The following is a 27333-nucleotide window of genomic DNA, read 5'->3' on the forward strand; positions in this document are numbered from 1 at the left end:
CTACTATCTCTCCCCCATGCTTCAGCATTTCACCACACACTCCATCAATTCCTGGGGCTTTCCCCGATTTAACTTTCTTCATTGCTTCCACAACTTCTATCCTACTGATTTCTTACTGTCTTCTCACCTCCCTCCTTCTCCCAGCCATTCCCCAGCCACTTATACTCGCATTACTTCCATCCTCTATGTTCAACAATTCCTTAAAGTGTTCTCTCCATCTGCTCACTTTTTCTCCCTTCTCCACTAGTAATCTACCATTTTTATCTTTCACTCCCCTGCTAACTTCACTTCCACCCTGTCTTACTCTTTTCACCTCTCTCCAGCACATTTTCTTACAGTCCCTCCACTTTACACTCAAATTCCTTCCAGATTCCTCATCCACTCTCTTCTTACTCTCTCTTACTAAATAAAAGACATTTTTAGATTATTTGCTATTACCAGCCTTTCCTACTGACTGCCTTGTGTTTTCATGTATGGAAATTTTGTAATTTAATTTTCATATACTGTTTTCATCAAGTTCCCACTGTGTTACTTAACTCTTTCTCTTGTATTGTTGCACATGAATGTTTAAATGTGCAAAATGCTAGATGGTTTTATTAAGTGTGGTAATTTCTTCCTCTATATATTTTTTCTCTCTCTGGTCCCTACCTCACTCCATCCTTTGATAGAAAAATTGATATAGATGATGGTGGTGATGATGATGATGATGATGATGATGATGATGATGAGGAGGAGGAGGAGGAGGAGGATCCCTGCTTTTGATTGATAGTTATTCTTTGGGTCTTCTGGGTACATTTTCCCTATTGCATCCCTTTACCATCTCTCCTACCTTCCTTCCCTACCATCTCTCCCTCACAACCTCCTCCCCCTATCCTTCTTTACAGATTTCTTCTCCTTTTTTAGAGTGATTGCCATGAATGCAAGCCGGGCACAGACGGGCATGACGTCAGAGGCACTTGGGGTGTCAGTGGCGCCCTCCTTCTTCCAGTCCTGCGTGGCCGATGGCAAGACTGCCCGAATGGAGGATGTTGCACGTTTCAAGGTAAACAAACCCATTCCATTGTGTTTTTTAAGGGAGGAAGAATAGGGGACACACTCTCAACTTGCGGGTGATAATATGTTTCTGTGTAGTGGTGTGGGTGTTTATACGTGAGGGAATGATTGTATGAGAATGGATGTATTAAGGTAGGTACACCTTTATACATCTTACCATTAAACACACAGAACTTGCAGGCAGTATATTAATTTCTGATGTTTACCTGGTGTGTGATTGGGTATCGTGTAGGTTTTGTACATCCGGTTAACAAATATAGCATATTTTTTAGATATAGCGGACAGCACACGTGATGTCAGATGTGTTGATGGATGTGTGGAAGTGCGTTTGTGAGAAGTGTGTGTACCCATGGATAAGCAGATGTTATTGTATGTACTGAATTATCATATCAGTGTATATGGACAGTCCATCATAATGTCAAAGGAACATTTGTAATTATAGACTGGGTACTGAAGAAAACCGAGTATTCAGGACCATCTGACATGGCCAGACATATAGATTCCCTTTGGGCATGTAGTAGGCTTTGCTCATTGTTGTGTGATTATATGTTTCCACTCAAGATGAATGATAGTGAGTGACTGTATTTTAATAGAAGCATGTCCTTGAGTTAAGTGAGGACCATGTCAGACACAGACTTGTGGGAGACTTAGTAGGCAGTGTGCACACAGCATGCAAGGAATACAGATCTGACAGTTTTCAGTGATTGTCCAACCCATTGGTTTTATCGTAAGGAAGTTCTGTGGGAGAAGAACTGTAATTCTCAGAGTTTATGTATACATTTGTTTCCACAGCTTCTTGAGGATATTTAAATTTATTGTAGCTATACAATATATTGCGTACTATTAAAAGACAAATCCAGCTTAATAAAATTATTGAGGCAAAACATTTAACATCAGTGAAATGGAGGGATGGTAATCCTGGAGTAGTAGATGAAAAGAGTGTGATGTATGCTGTGTTTAAGTAAATGATGAATGTGTGAGGTTGTTGACAGAGCAAGTAAAATTTCATTATACAGTCAGGTTGTACAAATGACAAATGCATGCGTTAACTGGCACGTGAAGAATGAGGGAAGAAATGTAAGCCATTTGCGTGACTGATCACTGCACAATTTTCCAGCAGTGTGATTGACCTGCAAGTTGGGTGGCACTGCTAGGGACTTGACAGCTCTACCTTTATGGCACTAATTCTACCCAAGCTTCTGAAACTTGCAGTGTGTGATTGATTCTAATTCAGGCTGTAATAGGTCACTAGGAAAGGTAATATGGCCTACTGTGGGTTAGTTAACCATCATTTGTTCGTGTAAAGCTGTTCATAAGCCTTTCCAGATCACGTGCATTCTGGGAAGTACAGTACCTAACAGTGTAGAGTTTAACTGTTTTAAATCTTTGTTGTGTTTTACACCATTTCTCTAACATGTGTGAACATACAGTGGACTGAAAAGAGAATTTGTTATCAAATGGGCATAGAAATAATCAGAATAAATACTGTAGCATTACAAAACTTTAGATATAGAAGCAGGGTAAGTAATTCTGGGGATTGTTGTTTAGTAACCCCAGTCTATGTGGCTGGGCAGATCTATCAACCACAGGTAAGCAACCCTGCAGGGCTGTCCCATGCAGTTAGCCACAGGGAAAGGTGTGGAAGTTTGGTTCCTGAATGAACACCGCATTTGTGTCACTCTCCACCCAGTTAACTGGGACACCATTGTATGCTGCACATCACCCCGATATGAGCAGTTTGGGGGTGATCCAGCTGTGTAAAACATGTACAATAGGTCACAGTACTGATACATTTAAGCATACATTGCAAGCCTTGGAGGTGATAGATGTATTAGTGCCATAATGTGATTTGTCATTGTTCCTTTACTCCTGGGTCTTGGAGCACAACCAGACACATGACATACTATTCATGACTCCAACAAACACAGCTCGATTATTGATTCTCTGCCGCTTTTGAGAGCTTTAGAAATGGCCTGAGAGCGAATGTGAACTTGTCTTGATGCTTCATTCTTTCTCTCTTTAGATCCAGGCTGCTCATTCTGCCTTCTCTGTTTTTGTGGCAGTAATTTTTTTTTTTTTGCCCACCAATGTTTTTTTTTGTCATCTTTGAAGGTTTTTAGATTTTTTGACGTGTTTTATTATTGCTGCGACCAGAGCACTGTCATGTGTGGACTGAGTTGTGTGCTTGGTTAGAATGAGTCCTATATATGACCTTTTTCCGGTATATATATACATACTTTTGCTAACGTGTGTATAGCATGTCAGTCTGCACTTTAAACACATCAGGACTCTTGTGTGTGGTTCAGTTAGTAATAAGTTTTTAATAATATTTAGTTTTTTTCAATAACTAAAAGAACTAAGAGATAAAATAAACTTTTGTAACTAACTAATTATATTTTGTTGCTGTGCTGTGTGCTGTCTTATATACCGTACTGTACTGAACTGTGTAACTCCAGTAACTCAGTTACTGTATTAACTCAACCTCTTCAGTATGATGATGTCTTTTCCACTTTATTCTTGCTAGCTTCAGTGCTGGAGAGGGGTGCCTTCATGTGATGGCAGTGATATAACTAAGTCACTCAATTGCCTAGTTATACAAATGGCCCTCAGCTGCTTCCCTATCCCTCACAAAGAGCATGGTGAACTGCAAGAGATTAATTTCAACCAGCAGTCAACCAGGTTCACATTACAGATGAACCTTGGGCTACAACTGCCACTACTGCCTTCAAACAAATATATTAGGCTCAAGGAAGGAAATCAGGTTGTGGTGGAATGGGGTCAATAGAGACAGTGTCCAGCCCTGTCACTACAAATAATCACTTTGAAGCATAGAAAATCATCTGGATGTAGCATAAATCCACAGCACAGTACACTGTCATTATAGGATCACTAGGTGTACAGTCATTTACTTTTATGATCAATAAGAATTTAGAACTTTTTTTTTTTTTTTTTAACGTAATTGTTGAGAGGTCCAATTTCTCATTATACAGTTGCCTTTGTCAGTTATATGATGGCTACATTGTCAAATTCGTTATACTGTCAGGTCTCAAAAATGCAACCCAGTCATAAAATGAGGGCATGCTTTGCCAGAAAGACATCACAATACTGAAGGTGTTAATGTGGAGTTGGTGAGATGAATGAGGACATTTCCTTGATGTGTGTGTTTTGGAGGTGGCTGAGTCAGTCTGGAACAACTTGACTGCTACTGATGGCCAGGATGGATTTCCTCAATGACTGTGATAATTACACTGACGGCTGTATTATTAAAAGGGAGTTAAATGTGTTAGCGAGCCTCTAATTTTTACCAGTTGTTTTTGGAGCTTCTATAATTGTTAGGTGTGATCAGCCTGCATTCCACATTGCACATAGTTGTCAGCAGCAATACAGAGGAGTTGGATTTGTTCAGCCGTGTCATGCTTCTGAAATAATTGTCAAAAACTTTGGGCCTATCCACACCATTTGTACTCTTACTGTTAATGATATAGCCCTGAGAGTTGTATTCTCTTGGACAAAGAAAGCTCCATAGCACTTCTTCCATACTAGTTTTTTGCTGTATATGTCATGTTAATATTCAGTTTATTGTTTATGCCAGCAATGATAAATAGGTAAAAAAGGCATACAAAAGAGATGACAATATTAAGATGCAGTATGCAAAGTAAACTGTAAAGGGAGAGCTATGAGAAGCCTCCTGAGCCCATAAGAATACAACATTGAGTCCTCATTATGTTCTTTATCACCCTCCAGTGAAATAGTGGATTAACAGTTTTCAGATTAGTAGATAGTGTGTCATTAGCATCTCTCTCTCTCTCTCTCTGCTGCAGTATTTTAACCGCTAAAAGACAGGCATCGTAATGTTTTGATGTATGCTTAGGACGGGCATAATCGGCGGCTGCGATGTGGTGGGGGATTTGTGGGGGGGAGTGGAGGTGTGGAGGGGTGTGGGGGTTGTGGGGTGGTGCAGGGATGGGGACTGGGTGCTTGGGGGAGGGGGGTGGGGGTGGGAGGTATGGTGGGGCTGGTAAGTAGGGGGTCAGGAGGGGGGTGGAGGTGGCAGTGGGGTTTGGAGGGGTGGGGTTTTTTGGGAGGTGTGGGGGGTTTTGGAGGGTGGGGGTTTGGGGGGTATGGGGATGGAGGAGGGTAGGGGGTTGGGGATGGTGGGGGTAGGGGGAGGACAGTTGGGGGTGGGGGGATGGTGGGGGGAGTGGGGTGATGGGGGAAACAAATGGGGGATTGTGGGGGATGGGGATGGGGTGGGGAGGGTAGGGGTGGGGGATTGGGGATTGTAGGGGATGGGGGTGAGGAGGGTAGAGGTGGTGGAAGGATGGGAGATAGGAGTGGTAGGGGGCTATGGAGGGTATTGGGGGGATGGTGGGGGGAGTTGGGGGCAGTGGGGGTTTGAGGGTGGGGTGGTGGAGAGTCAGGGTGGGGGGTAAGGGTGAGGGTGGATGGCAGGTGGTGTGTGGGTGTGTTGGTAGGAGGGTGGAGTGGGTTGGGGGGGTTAGAGGGGTGACCACATATGCGGACACCCATCTTTTGACCCTAGTACCCTTGTACAGCATATGCAGACACCTGTCTTTTAGGGGTTAAATGACAAAAAATAGGGGAGAGTAGATGTAATGAAGTGGTTGCTGTTTTGTTTTTTGCTCCATATATGTTGTGGTAGGTGATATTTTGTCCGTATTATACCAGGTAATTTATTAATGTCTGATCAATCGAGCTATTTTTGATGCAGTAAAGTACAATAATGTACAGTGTATGTTGTAGTTAGTGCAGTGAAACCAAGAGAGCAGAGCACTGTTTATCTGGCAGTTTTTTGTGTTGTCCATGAAGTCAAATTGGGGTTTACATTAGACAGACAGTGTTGCCTGTCTGTGATCAGCAGAACATTGTCCAGACTTTTGACATCCTTCCATTCTTCTTGCTGCAGTATGTCATTAACCTGCCTGCCCAGTTAGGGACCTTAAAGTTATGGTTTACATTCACTGAGAGACCAGAACTTGAATGGAGCTAATTATGAATATTCCAAGGATGGTTTCAGAAGTATAATATACTTAATACTTTTCAAATAGGGTATGAAAAAATGAGAACAAGTCATAGCATTCCATTCCAACTGCCTTGAAAACTGAAAAATTTCTCACACATGCTGTTAGTTATGTATGGTACTTGCTGTCAGGAAAATTACCACATCCTTTGGAGGGAAAGGGGAAAAAAATAGTAGCTCATTATATCACATATTGGAGCCTGTTTCACTTTAATTAGAATTGTGGTATTTATTGACAGTTTTTCCATATTTTTCCATTTATGGACCCATGTGTTCATATCAGGTACCATTTTTAATTGTAATCCTTTCAGTCTAGGGTGTCTGTTTTGTTTCATTCTTGCTTCTCCCTGATGGATGCTGGAGATGGATGCCTTCATATGGTGGCACCAATATGTCCAGGTGGTAGAGCTGCCTGACTGTACAAACATTCCTTAGTCCCCTGCCTATCCCCCAGGAGGAGGATGGTGGACAGTAGATAAAGGGCAGTTTTGTCTGCAGTCCACTGGGTTCACATGAGATGATCATGATATTTCCCCATACTTCTGTTACTTCCACATCATGATTTTACTTAGCTTTGAGGAGACCTTTCATAGGCTCATCTTCGTTTCAGTTAAAGAAGCTCCTTAACACTTCTTCCTAAGCAATTTATTTTGCTTATTACACTATGTCTTCTTCCTCTGTTGCTTAAAGCATTCTAATATCTTCATACTCTGCATAAATAATGTACAAAACAATATTAGCTTGGTGTATCCAAAAATAAATAAGTAAGAAAGAGGTGTTAGGGAGCCGCCTTAACTGACACAAGTACAAGCTCAGGAGTATAAAGGAAATAGCATTTCACCCCATCAGTGCAAGAGATTTCCCTGGAGTTGAGTAAAGGTGTGAAGATATAACGAGAATGAAGCGAAAAATGCTTCCCTGGACAGACAAGGTTGGAAGTATCAGGTGGTTGTGTCTTGGAGTGGTATTCTCATGCAGTTAGGAAGCTTATTAACACCTCTTTCTTACCGGTTTATTTCTGATTCTGCCCCAGTACTATATTCTTGTGAGCTATTCATGCAGTCTGTGCCGATATTAAAATGATTTAAGAAGCAAAGAAGAGGATAAGAGATAGTTTGGAAAATAAATCACTAAAGAAGAGGTGCTAGGGAGCCTCCCTAGCTGATGATGATACAGGCACTGGTGTATTTAGGGGGCGAGGACAGTAGTGTTTACAGTGGCTCAGCAAGTGACTTAAGCACCATACTGTTGGAAATTGTACAGTATCCTCTCTCATATTAGGACTGTGCCACACGATTGGATTTTTGGCAACCTTTTGTTGGCAACTCTGTCTTTGGTACATTCTCAAGGCAAAATTAAAAGACATACTGTACTGTGTCCCTTTGCATTTAAAGTTGCCAGGAAAATGTCACCAGCTACCCCCCAAAGGTTTCATAATTAGTTTTTCTGGCAGCTTTTCCATGACTGTTTTAGCTTAGATATGTTTTGTTGGCAGGTCAAGAAGCAGTATTTTGACTTTGGTCGGTGCAATTAAAGTTACCAGGAAAAGTCACCAGCAACCCTAAAATAGTGCATAATTGTTTTTTCTGACAGTTTTCCTTAGCAGCTCTATCATGGTGACATTCTCATGGCAAGTGTTGAGGGAATACTGTAACATAGCCTTTGTAGTCATAGTTGCCAGAAGAGTCATCAGCAGCCACCCAGAAAGTCTCTACCAAGATTGAGTTGGCTAGAAAAAAAAAAAAAAAAAAAAAAGTTTATATGACATTGCCTTTACTACTATATTTATACTTGAAGCTGTGGTCTGTTCCAGTTTTGAATTTCACTTGGCCAGTATTCAGACCTCTCCACACCTGCCACACTCCCTCTCTCTTAACCTCTTCACTTGGAAGACATACTTTGCTTTTCATTTTTGCTACCATAAGATTTTATTCTACTACAGTGAACTCTCATATTTGGCAAATTCACATTTGGCAATGGGTTGGGATTGTACACAACACTCTAATTTGGCGACAGAAATCTCACATTTGGCGAGTTGTTTAAAATAAAAATATAATAAAAATATATTTTATGCCAATTAATTTCAACAGTATTTTTTATTAATCTGAATTAATTTAAACAAAATTTAGTTTGTATTGTGAAATTCAAGTCATGTCTTCTCAAACCTCTTGAAGTAGCCAGATTGTGCTAAAAGTAGCTAATTGGGCTACTTTTGGAAGCCCTGTGCTACTAATATATATATATATATATATATATATATATATATATATATATACAGCAAACTCGCCCCTAACGCGAGGGTTTGTTTCCAACCATGGCGTGTTCGGCTCGAAACCGCGTAAGTTTAACTACTCCTTATTTTGCTCCCTAGACCCCCAAAATGTGGTGTTTTGCTGTTATCTGCCATAGGTAATCAATATGAAGCACTTTCAGTGGTTAGAAGGTTTATGTAAAGTTATAACTTACAAATACAGTACTGCACAGCAAAACTTCAGCACACAAATACATAAACACAAGGCAACATTCCAATGCCGATTGGTTTCGGAACAATTCATCGTCAAGTCAATTCGCCATCACAACAATAACAAGACAATTTGCCGTCATTAATGAAGACAGCTGTGGGTGATGCTAGAATATAGTTCAAAGGCGAAATAAGTATATTTATAGAATGATGGAGAATCGTTCAGGGTGCGAATGGTCCTGACGGGGAATCGTCCATGTTTTGACGGGGAATTGTCTGACGGCGAATTGACAACGGAGAATTGTCTTGGAACCCGCCGATCATGGGTAATCATATAAATCAGGTTAACTGGTTACAAGGCTTTATTTAATGCTTTAACTTTATTTAAGTGCTTTAACTTACATAACAGAACAGTAAATATTTAACTCACAAATACAGTACTGTGGAAAATCAGTGCAGCAAATCTATTATGAACAAGTAAAAAAGGCAATATCCGGACACCTATCAGGTAAACTGGTTATAAGATTTTGTTTCTTGCTTTAATGTTATTTAACAGTACTTTAACTTGTACATAAACTTACCAGAACAGTAATGTAAATATTTAACTTACAAATACAGTACTGTGGAAAAGCAGTACAGCAAATTACATGATCACGTGATCAAAACAAACCATGCGCGCTGTGCTGAGGTTCGAGAATTTGGCCTTTCAAAGGCCTCTCGTGTGTAAATTCATAGTTTTCGCAATGGTTCTTTAATCTTACGTTGTCTTATACGTATCCCAGCACTAACCGCGTATAATTGCGAGCGCATTTGGTGAGAACGTGTTCAGGGCGAGCGTACTGTATATAACTATGTTGGGCTACTTTATACTGAAATTCGCTACTTTCGAGGCCTGTTTCCGCTACTTTTGGTCACAAGACACTGGCAGCCCTGGTTCCAAGACATCTTTGTTTACACTTCTTTGCCAGCCACCATCATGTGCAGTGTACTTCTCAGCCAACCACCATCACATGTGCAGCATTTTGTCTGTGTTTTATTGTGATTCCTACCGGTGCTGAGGACTTGAGAACACATAATGGCTGATGAAACACAGAAATGTGGAATGGGTGACCTTGGCAGACCACCAACTAAGGCATCCAAGCACCATACACCACCTGTTTTGTATTGTTTCTAGGCTAAAATAAATTGAATCATGTTATGTGTGTTAATCACATAATTTACACCCAGTAATACTGTATTGTAATACAGTATAGGTGGAAAATCAGTCCAGTCATGCATGCTCAGAACCAATTTATTTTTTTCTCGTTAGTTATTCAGTTCAGATTTGGCAAATTCTAGTTTGGCAAGGTTTTTCTTACACCTATTACTTGCCAAATTTGAGAGTTCACTGTAGAGAGAGATTTCGTGAATGAGTTTGATAGTCTTCATTAACCCCATTACTACAACAGGTCTGATGCAAGCTGAATGAAATTGTCCAGGAATGCAGGAAAAAAAAAAGTAGATTGAAGGGGTAAACTCCAACACTTGTTGCTATAATTTTGATTTGGAGTGAACTATAATTACAGCTGATGGAATTATAGCGAGGGAGTGTGGATATGTGTGGAAAGGAGTGATTAGTGGCTGAGTGCAATTTTGACTTGGAATGTACTAAGTGGTTGGAAGCTGCTAACCACGCAGAAAAGATACTTTGGTTGTCATTTTATACTTACCACACATAAGGGACTCTTTTTGCCTGTGTCATTTTCTCATTTTGTAGTGATTGACTGTGCATGGGGTTAACTGCCGGCATGACTTCCACATCACACTGCTCAAAGAAAAAAAAAAAAAGTTTGTTTTTGTGTGGCTAATTAGAAGATAAAACTAATCCAACCTCAGAGTGGGTTGGGACTCTGCCTTTAACACATTCCATATTCTGTGTTGCTGTAGGCTTGCAGAAAGTCCCACGTGACTCAGGCTACAGATTATTAAATAGCCATTGTAAGTAACCTAAGCTGTGTTGTTAGTTATGTGACCCCCTTGGCCCCCCCCCTCCCTCCTCTCCCCCCACCACCAGCCACCAACCTGCCCACCAACCTGCCCACCACCCTGCCACCAACATGCTCCCCTGCTCCCTCCAAAGTTCGTTTACGAGTTTTGGTAGTAGAGCCGTTTGTGTTGGACTTCTGAAACGCCCACTCTGTTATTTATTTTTTTTTTTCACTTTTTTTTTTTTTTTTTTTTGTGCCCCGTAAATTCCCTGGGACGAATTTAGGCCAAGGTTGATGTAAGTACCTCCTTTACTGTACCCACCCCGGCTGATGGTTGATGTCTTCCCTTCGTGTGTTGGATGTGTACCTCTGTGTAGCCCTTCCCTCCCTCCCTTATCTCCCGTCTTCGTAACGTTGCCCTCTCATCACCACTTCTTCCTGTTCCTCCTCCTGCTCCTTATTCTCCTCTTCCTCCACTTTCTCTGGGTCTCTTTCTCTGGTATTATTCCTCATTGGACTCCTTACTGAGTGTGATTCTGCTCCATTGCTTTGGTAATCACCTTTTTTTTTTTTCCCCATCATTCGCTGTTTGCATTTTCCTATTGTCACATTCTACTATTCCTCTTTCTGAGGGTCTAGTTCTTAAGTGTTTTTTCTCCTTGTACAGTCATTCTTTGCTTTCTTCATTTTCATTGTAAATTGTACTCCATCCTCACTGTGCACCTTATCTCCTCCTCACCTTCCCATCACCTCTTCCTCTGTCTTTGTGTCATGGTTCTTCCTCTTATTCAAGCATTCTTCTAGGCCCTTGCTTTCTCCCTTATTATTTACATTTCTCCGTTACTCTTTCCCATTCTCTCTTCATCACCTCCATATCCTTTATTTCTGGATACCTCATATTCGGGCATTCTTCCTTTCAGTACATAGGGAAGCAGTGTTTTGTCAAATCTTTCTCCCATATTACAGTAGTAATTGCCTATCTTTCTCTCCTTCACTTTTGATTTCTCCTTTTTCATTATTATTATTATTATTATTTTTTTATTATTATTATTATTATTGTCATTATCTTTTTTTTTTTTTACCGTCTCTTAGCTTTTCTTCCCTTCTTCCATTCAGGCTTCTTTGCTTCTCCTTTTGCTTTTTCCCACTCCTCTTCCTCACCATCCTCTCTTCTCTTGGTTCACATTTTCCCTCTTTTCTCTCCTTTCCAATTTCTATTATCGTTCCTTCTATGCTACTTCTCATTTTTCATTTCCATCACTTTTTTTCCCCTCACTTCATATCCATTGCTTACTGTAATTTCATCATTTTTGGATTTGCCTTCTACGAGGGGGATATTTAGATTTTTTTGGGGGAGTGGGGGAGGAGCTGTCATGAAATACTCCTTCTTAGTGCCTAAATTATTCCAAATATTATCACAGTTTTTGAGAGGGGAACCTGCAGAATCATACTATTGTTTTTCTGTATTGTTATATATGTATATATATATTTTTTTAGCCTATATTTTTCTATTTTCTGTTTTATTTTTCATCTACTCTCTCCCATTTCATCGTTCTGAGCTAAGGATTTTTGATAGAGTACCTGAAAAATTGTATTGTTCTTCCTCTGTTCTTTCTGTTTTCTGCTTTTCACTCACTTTCCTCCTGTTTAGCTTTGTGAACCAAGGATGTTTAATGAGTGGAACCCCCCCCCATCTCCTTCAGTGCATGACATGCCTTTGTCCACCTCCATTTGTTTCTCTGCATTTTTCTCTGCTCTTCTTTCTGCTTTTCACACATCTTTAATTTTCTCATCTCCGACCTTCTTCACATTCTCATTTCACCTCTGCATCATCCCTCATTGCCACCTCTTCCTGCCTCACTTCATTTGTTTTTCTGTTATCATTTTGCGTCATTTCAAAAAATTGCTGTACCTTGCTGCATTTCACTATTAATTGCCATATCTTCCGGCTTCCCTTCTCCTTTTTACAACATCTTATTATGCTTTTTCAGTTTCATTGTAGTTATATCAGATGCTTTTATATTTTTTTTATTATTTTTTTTTTTTAAGTTTCAGAATTTTCCTGTTATAATTATTTGCCTATCCCTATACTGTATTTTTTTTTTTCCTGTTTTTCTGCAACTCTTGTTTCTCTCTCAGAACAACAGTCACAAAAAGACCTGGATACTGCTTGCTGTTTGCTCTTCATTGTGGTGCCAGATAGGGATGCCTTCAAGTGGTGGCACTGATATAACCAAGTGGCTTCTCTGTCTGGTTTTACAAACATCCCTTAACTCCCTCCCAACCAGCAAAAGGAGTTTGTTGCACTGCAAGAAATGGAGCACTTTCAGCCTGCAGCCCACCAGGTTCACATTTCAAGTGAACCTTGGGCAACAACCCCTACTACCAATGCTGCTTTCCTTTGTACTCTTTTATTCTGTCATCATTTGTCAGTACCCAAATTCTCCCATATCATTATTCTTTTTCATCCTGTATATGCATCATTTTTACATACGTTGCTTTCATAAATTTTCTTCCATGAGGACTCTTTTAGTGTTTCTTTTTTTTCCATATATCTTTCCTCTACATCTCAAGCTTCCATACTGTGCTTCCTTCTGTCTTGTACTACTCTTACTGAACAGACCCAGTAGTAAACAGAGATGGGAAAAGTTTCACCACTTTGATGTGTCTCGCCCCTCAAGCATTTGCCAGCACCAGACCCCTGTGACTTGTGTGATTGGTTTAAAGCACATGGATATCCTATAGTTCCACCACCTTATTTCACATAGCTCATTGGCAGAAGAATACAGTACTATGGCTGTATATCTCTTCTATAAGTCTTCTTCATGGACAGTATCAAATTTAAGTGTTAATCTTTTTTTGCAACTCAGCATTCAAGATGGCAAGATGGCAGTTTTAGGCCAGGTTAGAGGGAAAAGTGTATAGTAATACCTGGGATCAATAAGCCACACAAATTGCGGAGGTTAATCATGTTCTGTCGTACACAAAAGTTCCTTCCACCATCCAGCCTTAGTGAATATCTAAATCCCCTAAGTTTTAGTCCATTAAACTGCTATGTTTGATTACTGTAAATGCTTTGTCAGTTAAAGTTTATCTGTATAATGTGGGCTCGTACAATGGTTCCTTGGCTTGTGGAAGAGACTTTTGTATGTGATTGTACATTGGCATTGGACACACCAATAAAGGGAAAGTTGCTTGTTTCTCTTTATCATCAAGTCTCTACTACTGAATTGGCAGATGCCGTAGAAATATATTAAACTGAAGCATTGTCCTTTCTCAACCAGTTTTGTTTTGTAAGGGGCAACACCAGCAGATTTTTTTTTTTTTTTTTTGCATACTGTAGTCAGGCCTTTACAAGTTTTAACCTCTTCAGTCTAATGATGCATTTTCTATTTAATTCTTGCTGTTTTCAAACAGTTATATTCTGCTTAGGAAAGACTTTTAAACTGGAAGAGTTGGATATACCCTTCCTTAACTCCTTCACTGCAAGAGATCCTTCCTGAGTTGAATTAAATTGTATTATGGAAGCCTGAATAAAATGTAAAAATGTCACCAGAATCAGTGGTTCATTTTTGGAGCAAAGGAAGTTCTCATATGGGGACTTTTCAGGAACCATTGCTGTCTATCTATCTATCTATCTATCTTTAGCCCGATGCCCTAATCCCGCAGAGGGTGGCTGCAGACAAAATGCCTCCAAGTCGCTCTGTCACCCACCATTTGACTACCCTCCCCCAGCTCACTCCCCCCTCCCTCATATACTTCTCAAGTCCATCCCTCCACCTCATCCTCGGTCTTCTGCATCCTTTCCTGCCCTCCACCTCACCCACATACACCCTCTTAGTCAGTCTTTCATTCTCCATTCTCTCCATATGTCCAAACCACCTCAGTGTATTTCTCCTAATCTCAACCACATCCACATCCACCCCACAATGTTCTTTCACTTCTTCATTCATCAACCTGTCCCTCCATGTCACTCCACATGCTCCTCTTGAGTAGCTCATTTCCACTGCTCTCACTCTTGACTTGTTCCCCTCTAGCAAGGTCCATCATTCGCTTCCATACGTCAGGGTAGGGATCACAATACTACCATGCAGTGACTTCTTAACTTCCATACTCACCTCCCTATTTCTCATCACTGCTTTCAGTGAACCAACAACCTTCCTTCCTGCTGTACCCTTTCACGCACTTCATCCCCCAGCGTTCCATCCTTACTCATCACACTTCCCAAGTACTTGAATGCACTCACATTCTCCATATCCTCACCATCCAACCTCACTGTGCATTCTGTGACTTCATTCCTCTCAAACACCATAACTTTACTCTTGTTTACATTAACTTTCAGATTCCTCTTCCTACACACTGTCCCAAATTCATTCACCAAACCTTGCAGCTCCCATTCATCTTCATTTAACAATACTGCATCATCAGCAAACAACAACACCGGAATCTTCCAAATCTCACCCTCATTCATTAGAGCCACCCCCACATCCACTGCCCTACCCTGCACCTCCTTTACAATCCCATCCAAGTATATATTAAACAGCCATGGAGACATCACACAACCCTGTTTCAGTCCCACATTGAGATCAAAGAACTCAGCTCACCATCCACTCACACCACAGCCCCAGCTCTCTCACACACACTCTTCACAGCACTCAACAATTTCCCCTGCACTCCATGTATTCTCAATACCTTCCACATACCTTGTCTATCTGTTCTGTCATAAGCTTTCTCCAAGTCCATGAAGGCAGCATACACTTTCTTTCAGTTCTCTAGATACTTCTCCACTAAACATCTTAGAACAAATATCTGATCTACATACCCTTTTCCCTTCCTAAATCCCCCCTGTTCTTCTCCAGCTAGCTCCTCTGTTATATGCCTAACCTTATCAATGAGTACTCCACCATATATTTTTCCAGTCTCACTGAGAAGGCAAATACCCCTATGGTTACCACACACTTTTCTCTCCCCTCTTGCCTTGTACAAAGAAAAATCACACCTGATCTCCAGTCCTCCGGAACCCTTCCCCCTTGCCAAGCCAATCTACATAACTTCCACATCCACTCCGCTACAATCTCACCTGCCTACCTCAGCATTTCACCACACACTCCAACATTTCCTGGGTCCTTTCCCATCTTTATCTTCTTCATTGCTTCCACCACTTCCACCCTACTGATCTCTTCCTCCCTCCTCTCATCTCTTCTTCTCCCAGCCATTCCCCAACCACTTATACTTGCACTGCTCTCACTCTCTACATTCAACAAATCCTCAAAGTGTTCCTTCCATCTCCTCAGTTTCTCTGTCTTCTCCACCAACTATCTATTATTCCTATCTTTCACTCTTCTACTGTTACCCCTTTCACACTGCCTTACCTTCTTTACCTCCTTCCAAAACAATTGCCATACTAAATATTTGCACAGTTTCTTTATTTTGAACTTGTTTAACTTTGGTTCAATTAAGACTTTAAATTTCAGTCACTGCATCACTAGATGATTTTACACAACTCTGGGAAGATCTCATATAGTGCAGGGTTTACTGATGGCAATATCTATCTACATCCATTCAAAAAGCCTCTCCTAAGTTGAAGAAAATTTTCCGGAACTAAGAAGAGTGACATAAAGATGGCATCCTTGAGCTGAAGGTGTTAATCTCAGTTCAGTGAATTGGTATAATAGCTCTGTATTAATTGTTTTTCAGTTTTGGAGAAATCCATAGTAATCAAGAAATTAATACATAGCAGTGAAGGAGTTAATGAAGGCTAACTCTAACCCCCCAGTTTGAAAAGTCTCTCCTGAGTTTAATGTAATCATCTGGATGTGGCAAGAGTGAGCTGAAAAGTACTACTATACAGTATATATACATCACTGGACTGGAGGAGTTAAAATCCCAGTACACTCAATCCTCGTAAACCGCGGCAATTTGGGTCTGGACCACTGCCGCGGATTACAAATTCCGCGGTTTATAAATAACTCTTATGTGAAAAATTAATTAGGATCTGGACTTTGGCCAACCACTCCCCAAAGCACCCTACCTACACCTATCTAGGCACCATCAAACACAAACATACAAATTTAGGAATATTCAGTGCATGTATTTAATAGAAATAAGCAAGGTTAAGGGATCCCACCTTAATCCTATGACGATATTGCTTAAGTGAATGAAGTGGGGTGGTGTTGGGAAGAACTTAGAACCTCTCAGCATGAGGTGGGGGTGCTCCCTCATGCTGTTCTCCCTTCTCCAGCTCTTCAGCCTCCCTCAGGAAGCCCTCAAAGTCTGCCTGGTTTTGTTTTGGTTTCTCCCTGGTTTTGTAGATCGTCCTTATGGTCGACTCGTTCCTCTCATATTCTTTCGCCAGGCTTGCAAACTTCTCTCGCTTCTCAACACGACAAATGAGCTCCAAACGTCGACTGTACGACAACGGTGGCTGCTTCTTGATGCCACAGGGCTTAGAGCGCTTCTTCGGGGGTTCGGGAGGGGCCATGGAAGGTAGGAGGTGGGGGGAATGTGCACCAAAAAAGGCAGGTAGCTCTCGTACCGCACGGTGATGCTCTGTACTGTGCGGGTCGGCAGGCAGAACAACAACAACATGGCGGCATTAGTATACACACTTGCCACCAGGGATGGGTGGTGATTGGTTGTTGGGTCACGGTTATCAAATTGAATGCCTCGGTTTACGATTCTCCTCGGAAAAGGCCCACTTCGGTGCCTAGATCCACGATTTTCGTGACTTAACAGCGGTTTCAGGGTGCTGGCAGTCTGACAGCCACTTTGCTGCGGATTATGAATCCGTGGTTTATAAACATGCGGTTTATGAGGATTGAGTGTAGTTTTTAGAGAATAGTAAAGCTTTGTTAAGTCTTTGGAATTAGTTCTACTCTACCAGATTAATTTTGTATTATGAATTATTTGTGGTAGGCATAGTTTAGTACAGTACGTTAGTTGGTGACAGTTCATTGTAAGAATGGCTAAGAAACTGCAGATTATTCACATCAATTTTTACATCCAGCTACCTTCCTGTAGATTTGAAAAGCTATTGGATTTGATTGTGAGTGTTTTCAAGATGATACCAATATCTGATGTGTTTGTGATAAGAGTACAGTATAATGGCACTGAGTGTGGAAATGGATGAGTGTGTGTGGTTGTGCTGTGTTTGGATCACATATTTTTCTGTAACCATTTGTTAATTCCCTGGAGTGCTTTCCCTAAGTTGTGGTAACTGGGAAAGGGAAGTAGAATGAGTGTTATTGATGTTTTCCTGGCATTATGATTATTTTGTTTTGTTGTAATGGTAAATATCAGTTATATTTTGTCTACGAAGATGAGAGAAATGATTGCGTTAATGTAATTTATTTAGAGTGATGTGGCTTACTTGAATCTCAGTGATTATATATGTACAGCCCAGTATATTACTAGTAAGAGGATTCCATGGCCACTAAGTCCTGCTCCTTGCAGGGTACATGAGTATCTGGTTTGGGTGAAATTACCGTAATAGAAGCGAGAGGTCACAAAGATGTAGTTATTGGAAAATTGAGTATGGACAGCCACATGATTGATGGTATTAAGCCATCAAAATATATTTGCAATGCCGTGCGGACAAAAATGCGTCCCAGTATATATAGTTATGCAAAGCAGTTGATGATCTTAATTCAGACAGCATCCCAGAGCACAAATTTCTTGAAAAAGTAGCATTTTCTGGCCACATGATGTACAGTACTTTAATATTGTAATTATGACCACCTAATAAATTTTCACCCAGCACTTGATTCATCAGCCTTGCTTTAGGTGGCTGCAACAAGAAATTGGCAATATATAGCAAGAGCAACTTAACTAATCACTATTTGCACTCATACTATTATAACTGGAAGGTAAACGAAAGGAAGGTATTAAACTATATACGGTATTAAATGTTCATTAACAGTCTTTAAACATATTATTACAAGCTATTCAGAAGTTATTCATAATAAATACAGTAATGTTATTGAACCTAGCCACAGTGGTTTGGTCCGTTGGGAGCATATGATATCGACTGAAAGTTATATGTTTGTTTACACATTAAAACCATTGTTGATGACAAGGAAAGGTATTTTATTCCAAAATGCTTTACTCTTCAACAGTCATCTAATGAGGGGCATTACCTTAGCATCTCGATTGGGGAGAGCGCAGCATAAAACTGGATCACCAGTTGTATGCAGCATCCATTAGCTGATGTAGACATATTGCAAAATTATGTTTAAAAATTGCAGTCATAGAATATCTCCAAGACAAGGAATCTGGCATACACTATAGCCAAACAAGTAGTGGAGCTGCACTACCTTTGCTTCTTGCCAGTATTGTGTTATCATTTTCACCTGTTGTCTTTCTCTGATGAGGGATATCTCTCTTTTGTCCTTATTTTTTCAGGAGGGTATCTGTGAAATGAAACACTACCCTGGTCTTGTCTATTGATACAGCTGTTTGATCAACATAGCCTCACCATTGTTCTCAGTAATTATTCCATGCTTACTGCATGGCCAGACATGGTTTGTTATTATTCTGACATGTGACTGACATCACATTATGAACAGTGTCAGTTGTAAAGAAGATATTCAGACATATAGCTGTTGGCCTTTAAAATTATGTTTTTTAGAATTTTGTGTTTGTGTATATGAGAGAGAATATGTTATACGGTACAGTAAATATGGGAAAGTGGAAGTGAAGACATTACTGTGTGTTTGGGTATGAAAGACATCTTTCAGTTAACCAAAAGTGGGGTTTAAGGTCTACTTTCTATTGATGTTATCTTTCAGAAGAAATTGAAACAGGTATGATCATTTTTCATAGCTGAGAAAGCTTTTGGGTGAATGGCTTAGCAAACTTAAAGGGTGTTAATGAAGACACTTACTATGGAAAGCCTCTCTGGGATAACAGGAGTGAAGTAGATGATGTCAATATACTGAAAGAGGTATTGATTACATACTCTTTTTGGGGTAACAGTATTGAAGTTGAGGTTGTCATTTTATATTCAGGAGGTTAGGTGTTGTACATAGTGAAGGCAGTCAAATGAAGAGAACACACTATCCATCCATCTGTAGCCAGCCACCTTAATCCTGGTGGGAGTGGTCTGGAACATATCATTTCCATATCATTCTTTCATCCTGTCTGCCTTCAGCTTGCCTCGCTCCAGCTCAGACCACCCTCATTCATATATCTCTCCACCCTAACCCTCCATCTCATCCTTTGTTTCTGTTCCTTCACTCCTCCATTTTGCTCACATTCACTGGAGGTCAGTCTCTCATTCTCTTCATGTATCCCCATCACTAAATACACCCATCTTTTACCTCCCTTGAAAGAAATTATAACTATATCATTATGTGGAAAATATTATTTGTAGTTGAAGTTTAGGCAGTAATACTGTAATGTTGATGCAGTAATACTAACAACAGTGATAAATAACAGATATTACATTGAGAAAATAGACAGCATTGATAGAAAAGAGACAGCATTGATACCAGTCATGACAGATAACAGTAATAACACTGAAAACAGAAGTTGCTTAGAAAATGTTGACACTGACAGCATTAACAGAATTATAACAATAGCAACAGTAGTAATGACATGAGTAACAGTAACATCATTGAAGGCATAAATTACCTAGATAACTGTAATAACATTGAAAACAAGAAGAGAACTATATCACTTATAGCATAGGTAACCATAACACTATTAACCGTACATTGGCTCCACCATATGTGCAGATAAAGCTTAACCTATGTTTCAGCACACTCAGAATCCATGTACCCAAGATCTGTAGCCCATTATAAAAATATAATGTGTTAATTAAACCAGCTTGGCTACAAACAACCCTCTGTGACTCCAATGGGGGTACAGATATGCCTCCTAAAGGCATATAGATGTAAAGAAGATACAGAACAGTCACATTACAGAGATTTAAAGGAGTAAAAACGTAGGGAAAAAAGCTACAGTAACTGTGCAAGTGGTTTCAGCGATCATGGATGGCATATGAATAATATACCACACAATCAGAATGCATTTTCTGTGCATACAGTGTCCTTGGTACCACTTTTTTGTCTGTGCACTTGGAGCTTACACATACAGAGGGGTTACTGTATTAATAACAAGCAGCAACAGTACTGTGCTGTACTGTACAGGTATATCCTTCAACAGCTTAGGTCATATTGTAATCTAAATAAAGATGTTTGGAGATGTAGGCCTGTGGTATGTAGTGTCACTGGAGTGCTGCAGAGGTTAACCTGAATAACTTTATCTGGTGGTCGTGTGAACAATATAAAGAAATGATGTGAACAGCACTCCTGTACACCAGTAAAAGATTGTAACATCCATTTCCATATTATCCCTCGCAGATAGATAAGGGGACGGTATTCTTGTAGGATAGACGGCTTCCATACTTATGCATTTTTGTACATATCACATAAATATCTTAATAATCAAACAAGTTTATTTTTGAAAAGCTGTGGCTTACAGTTCATGAAAACAAATTCAAATGTAACACTAAGGAAGAGGTGCCAAGGAGTTTTCATTGCCATTGAGATATAGGCCTGTAGTTGCTGGAGTTAGTAATACACTAACTACATTCTGTACTACACCCCTCACCCCGCAGGTTATGCTGTATCAGCTACTGCAGTAATACCCTGACCAGTGCTGTGGTGCTGTAGGAATCTTTACATTCTCCCCCACATTCTTATAAACTTGCAGCTTTGGTTTTATGTTTACACTATGTTAGTTGGAGTGGCAGCCTTATCATGCACATGAGAAAACTTCAGGTTTTGCAGTCATGTAATGCCACCAAGGGACTGATTACCTGCTCAGGTATATACTGTACTGTACTAGCCTTGAGACCCTACACCTTTATTCCTTAAAGGGAGCAATGTGGGAATGGATGTTATTATTTTTTCCTGCAGAGATAAATTCATTACATTTTAAGTGTGCTTTTAAGTTTTTTCTTTTTCTTGTATTTGTCAAGCTAGATTTAAACTAGCATTTTGATAGTAAGATGACTGGTGTTCCATATAAAGTAAGATGGTCTTTTGATAAGGGGGGAAAGTAATAAAATTCTCAGTTATTCACATCTTCTATGCTAAACAAGGCACTGATGAGGAACCTACATGTAGTGGTGCTGTGCACCCTGCATGGAGCGGCTGCAGTGTCCAACCAGGAGCAAAACTTCCTTATATTTCCCTGCACCTCATTGTGGAAAGGACCCTGGATCAGCCATGATGAGGTGCTGTCTTACCACAAGGGAGTATTGAATTCCTGCTCAGTTTATGTACTGTATTGTATCTGTTGGATGGCTGAACAGCAGTAGGTGCTTACCTATGGTTGACAGGTCTGCTTTGCTAGCTGGACCAGGTTTGTGCAACAACAGCAGCAGTCTGTGCATAACAAAAAAGAAAAATCAGTTTCTTCTTTGGATAGTTCATCGTCAGAATTATGAGTTTTCTGGTGACAGGATGCTGAACTGAGATGTATTTGAAAACTGATGACCTAATACCATCTCATATAACTGCCTCTTGCCTTAGATGTCTTTTACCTTTACATCCTGGCAACTCTAATGCAGGAAGAGCATATTAAGGTACCTCTTAACTTGGCGGGTTTACTCATGTCTACACTTGTTAGTCCTTAGGTTTGCTTCTCCTGTTGTCATAGCGTCCCGTAACTCTCAGTATGAGTATCTGCAGACCCCCATGGTTAAACATGCTTCTTTTTACCCTGTGGGTTTGTTATGACACTTCTCACTTCACTTGTATGTGCAGTCATGAACTATAATTGCATTCACTACTCTCCCTGGCATCCCCACTACTAGAATGAGGCTCATAACTCTAGGCAAAGACTCATTCTGATCTAGTGTGGGTACGAGGGAGTTTGTAATGGTGTTTAAGTTTGTGACCTTCCCATATCATACTGACCGCTGCTCCCTGAACCGCCCCATGCCCCACCCATTTACCCACCCACCCACGCAGCCACCCATACTGCTCTCACCCACTTCCCAGTGCTTTAACCCCTCCTACTCTCATTGATATCCTGTAAGCCCTCCATTTTCACAGGGCTACTTATTAACCATGAGAAAATGCCAGAATCCACACTCATTTTGATGTTGAGTAAAGCTGGAAATAAAACTGTATGCTGTATAGTGTTGTCTTCTCGACATTGGAATGTTGACAGAAGTTGTAAATTGTAAAGCTATGTAATCCTGTTAGTACTATAGGGTAGTTTCTGTGTGGTGATGGAGGGTTCTTCATTATCTGTCTCGGTGTTGCATCATGCCACTCTCTCTCACTGTCCCTTTGGTGTGCCCCTCAACCCTACCAGTGTCCCAGTATCTAGCATGCACTGTTTTTTCTGCAACTGCCACACCAGCAGTAATAGTTCACTGTTGCCTCCCTCCTTATGTTTTCTTGGCCCCACACACCTTTGTGAGTGATACTTTGCCTTGAAGAACTTGTATTGATGGTTGAGGTCTCCAAAGTGTTGGTATTTCCCTTTGTTATCATTTCTTGCAGTTATTCTCACAAGTGTATTGAATTTTTATGACTTTCCTGTCTAGTTGGAGTTACTCTGAGTATTTATTTTGTGCATTTCCAGTACTTTTTTCTCTTTAGGTGTTAATACAAGAAGCACCAATTTTTTTAGCTTCAGCATATAACTTACTGCATGATTGGCTGTGCTTTTGGGTAGAGATTTTTGCCGTAGTGTGTACTACATGTGGTAGCTTTTCTTAGCTTTTACAGCTCATCCGTATATATAAACTAGTTAGTTTTGCATTTAATTTTATTGTAATATACCTGTATTGTCATCTGAAGGTAATGGATTCATTATGTTCATACTAATTTTGATAATAAGATTTCAAAATTAACCAGTTTTTCTAACATCTTAAAGTATATGCCAGCTGTAATGTATACTAATTTCAAAATAAAGCATACATAGTGTAGCCCATAAAAAATTATGTAGTGGTACTTTTAGGTGTTAAGGAAGTTTAGGTCTCATGAGTTAGAAGAGTTAGTTTATAAAACTTGATGATTTTATACATAGCAGTAAGAGTATCTTAGTTGGTAGATGCTATAGTTTTGATTTATTACTTACCATCAGACCATTTAACTGAGGTTTCTCTTCCTGCCTCTTTCCCTTTCTTTTTTTCCCTTTTCCCTTGTAAACCTATCTACTCTCATTCAATCCCTGTCCTTTATATCCTAACATATCTACCCTATATTTGTTCTATTCCTCTTGTGTCCCTCTTTTATTTACTGTGTTCTTCTTTTTCCATTTATTTCCATAATTTTGGTCTGTCATCATCTTTATGTTTGTGTTGCCCTTCTGTCTTCTTCTCCTCCTTCCTCTGTATTTATGTCTTCTCATCCTACTATTTTGTGCTTTCTCTCCTTATATCCTCCCTTCCCATTCTCTTGATTTTTCCCTCCTGTCGTAACTCACACATCTCCTGTCTCTCATCCCCCATTTCTTCCTCCTCATTCACTCTTCTTCCTAATTTCTTCATCCTTCCCATTCCTTCCCCTCCCCCTCATCTTCTTCATCTCTTCCTTTCCCCTATTTCTTCCTCTTCCATTGCTTCCTGTTGTTACCTCCTTCTCTCATTATCCTTTCTGCTCATTTCTTCCTCTTCACCTCCTCTTTTCCCATTTCTTCATCTTCTCACTTTCTTTATCCATGTTTTTTTTCTTTCCTTCCCTTCCTTTTTCTCCCCTTCATTCTCCCATTACACCCTAATGTCTTTCTTCCTTCCTTCCATCTCTTCCTCCTCATCTCCCCCCATTCTTTTCACTTCCCTCTTTTCTCTCTCTCTCTCTCTCTCTCTCTCTCTCTCTCTATCTTTCATTTCTTTCTCATCTGTCTTCTTTTCCCCTCACCCATTTCTCCCTCCTCTTTCCCCTTACTTTACCTGCTTATCTCTGCATCCTCTTCCCTCTTCTCCTCCCTTCCTCTCTCTTCTTTCCCACTCCTTTCCCTTTCTCCCATCCTCTCCCTCCCCACCCATTAGGTTGCCACTCAGATCATGCAGTTTCTGATTGACAACTTCGGGGTGAGCAACCTCTTTGGTCGTTCCAACTATGAGTACTACGCTCGCATCACCGGCCGCATCCTCAAGGTAGAAGAAGACTGGATATTCGCCTTCAGGTACCCCCCGGACAGCCTTGTTGCCCGTGAGTATACACATATGGTGTTTTGCTGCCATTTTGTGTGTGTGTATGTGTGTGTGTGTGTGTGTGTGTGTGTGTGTGTGTGCGTGCGTGCGTGCGTGCGCACATGCGTACGTGCATGTGTGGGTGGGTGTGTGTGTAATATTAGACTCAGTAGTTATATTACCTTTCCCACCAGGTGTACTCTTGATGCATACATGTACTTATACCTTCATTCTTTCCACTTTCTGCCTCTCATCTCTGCCCACTTCTTTACAGTAATGGAAACATCAAGTTATGATGATTTATTGCAACATATCTCTGATTCTCACTGGACTCTGCTGATTGTGTGGTTGTAAGATAATGTATAACCATGAGTTTAATGTTTGTGTGGTACATTTTCACAGTTGATTAATAAATATATATTCCTGTTGTATATCATAAATGCCCATTAATTTTGGCATTTTAAGTAATAGGGGTTTACAGTTTTCCCAAAGAAGTTTTTTGTACTGTACTAATATATTGTCTTATTAACTGAACAGCTTTGACATTATAACTTTTGGTCAGGTTCACTTATTAGATTTTGTAGCACTGGTAAATGTGGTGGATGTTGCAGCTGTGTTGATGAGTGTTATGTCTGATATGATCCCAGTTCCTTTGTGTTAGGAGTTTCATGGAGCTTGTCATGGTGTGGGTGTGGTTCGTGTGAATGTAATGCAGTATGGTCCTGCCTTTTTTTATGGTATTCTTCCTTCCGCCAGGTAAGTTTGTTCAGCTTAGCGGAAACCTCTTTCATGTCACAGTTTAGTGTTGTCAAGGAATGATCAGCCAGTACATACTGTTGTGAGGTTAAATAATGAAAAAAAAAATATACCAGTAGGAGCCTCTGGTACAGTGGTAGAGTGTGCATTTCGCACGCTGGTGAGTGCAGGCACCTCCCGCCAGAGTTGTAAAAACTTTGGGAAGCGTTCACCAAGCCACTTGCTACTTGGCGGACACAAGGGGTGCTGTGGTTGAACCAGTGTCGCATACTAGTATGCTTGCACCCAGTCGGCTTAAGGCGGGCCGATTACACTTGGTTCACAGACTACACACACATCCAAAGCCACTACAACACTACAGTCACATTCACAAGCACTTCTCACCCTACAAACAGTCTCTGCCAGACAGCCTAAGCCACTAGGTAGAGATACATTGGCTGTATTGTTCCTGCTTTGGTAGAGATAGGCCGGTCCTGCAGTGGACCTCAACGGCTGATGATGATGATGATGATGATACATATATATATATATATATATATATATATATATATATATATATATATAGATAGATAGATATGCTATATAATGTGATTACAGTAATTTAACTTTGACAAATTCTGCAAGCCACTTGAAGATCTGATCTTCATTGGTATATCCTGCACCCAAACTGAAACTTGTCAGTGCAGAAGTTAAGAAGAATGCCATGAAGTGTAGGAGCCCGGGGCTAGGCAACTTGATCCTGACATTTTAGATGAGTGAGCAGCCTCACACATCCCTGAGTGGCATTACATGAGCAATAAACCCCAACCATCCCTTGGATATAAACCTGCAGAGGCACAATCTGGTTGGAGAACCTTAATTACCCACTAAACCACCAGGCACCATAGTTTGGTTGTATGGTTACCACCCAGCATAGTAAGTGGTTTGTTTTACTAATGCAGTGAAGTCCCTTTTGCTTCAAGGAGTTGAAGTTATTGCAGTAAAATGAGTTGTTAGTGACTCATCAAGAGAATGTTCATGTACTAACTCTTTCAGGATCACACATTGCTTCAGCTGACCTCCCTGATGGGGTGCAGTAAAGTGATGCAGTGAAGCAGCAGGGCTAAATACTGTAATACCAGGACTGAAGTGTTGTCAGACAAACATGTAGCACATTTTAGGAAATGAGGTTGGGGAATGAAAGTGAGTTAGAATTTGCCTGAAGTACCAGCACCTCAATGTACAAGCACTAACCAGTTGCCCTAAACCTACAGCTGGCTGAAAAGTGTAGCTCATTGTTGTGAAAGAATAATGGCTGAATGTGCTTAATTCTTTATGCTAGTATCTGATGTGATTAATAACTCTGTTAGTGCTATACCAGGCCAGTGTATACTTGGCTAACCTTGCAATAGGAGAAATTACTTGGTTGAGGACAGACAGAAAGATAAAGGAGGCAAAATTAATGCGAGTTGGTGTATAGAGGTGAGACTTACTAATGCGCTGACCTTGTACTCCTTCCCCTCTTCCCTCCTGCACCTTCTCTCTGAAGGCCAGCTCTCACTTGAAGCAGAAAAGACCTGGCTTCAGTATGAATCGGAGCGCTGGGGTCTCAGGTTCAACCTCGAAGGTAGTCTAACATGTCTAAACTCTGCCAAACAGCCTGTCCTTACATCTAGGCTGTTTTGGTGGTGTTGTGTTTCTGTGGCTGCTGTGTAACCTAGTGGATGGATAGCTTGCTATTGGCCTGTCCTTCCCTGCCTTGGCTGTTGATTCTGCTGTCCCTGTTCTTCTGTTTTCTCCCAGGCAGTGTGTCTGGGTGCTAATAAGGCAGTCTGAATATCTGTATTACACTGCCCAGACCTTAAGTAAGCTACTTAAGTGGAATGTGGAAGTCTGATTGTATGAAAGATTGTAATGTTCA

The 27333-nt window shown here is 40.5% G+C and overlaps 1 protein-coding gene across 4 annotated transcripts in view; it reads left to right on the forward strand.

The window, feature by feature from the left end:
* RhoGAP71E (Rho GTPase activating protein at 71E) overlaps window positions 1–27333 on the forward strand; it is a 99327-nt gene that overhangs the window by 41453 nt on the left and 30541 nt on the right. For 3 of the 4 annotated variants that reach the window (XM_080268584.1, XM_080268582.1, XM_080268583.1), the window contains 3 exons: window positions 904–1042; window positions 24534–24696; window positions 26962–27039. In XM_080268584.1, coding sequence (XP_080124710.1) covers window positions 904–1042; window positions 24534–24696; window positions 26962–27039 — 380 coding nt within the window. The remainder of the gene's footprint in view (window positions 1–903; window positions 1043–24533; window positions 24697–26961; window positions 27040–27333) is intronic. The other variant, XM_080268585.1, reaches the window with a different exon arrangement.

Source organism: Coenobita brevimanus, chromosome 28, assembly GCF_032717465.1.
Source record: "Coenobita brevimanus isolate Jiangsu-jjx chromosome 28, ASM3271746v2, whole genome shotgun sequence".
Taxonomy (NCBI): Eukaryota; Metazoa; Arthropoda; class Malacostraca; order Decapoda; family Coenobitidae; genus Coenobita; species Coenobita brevimanus.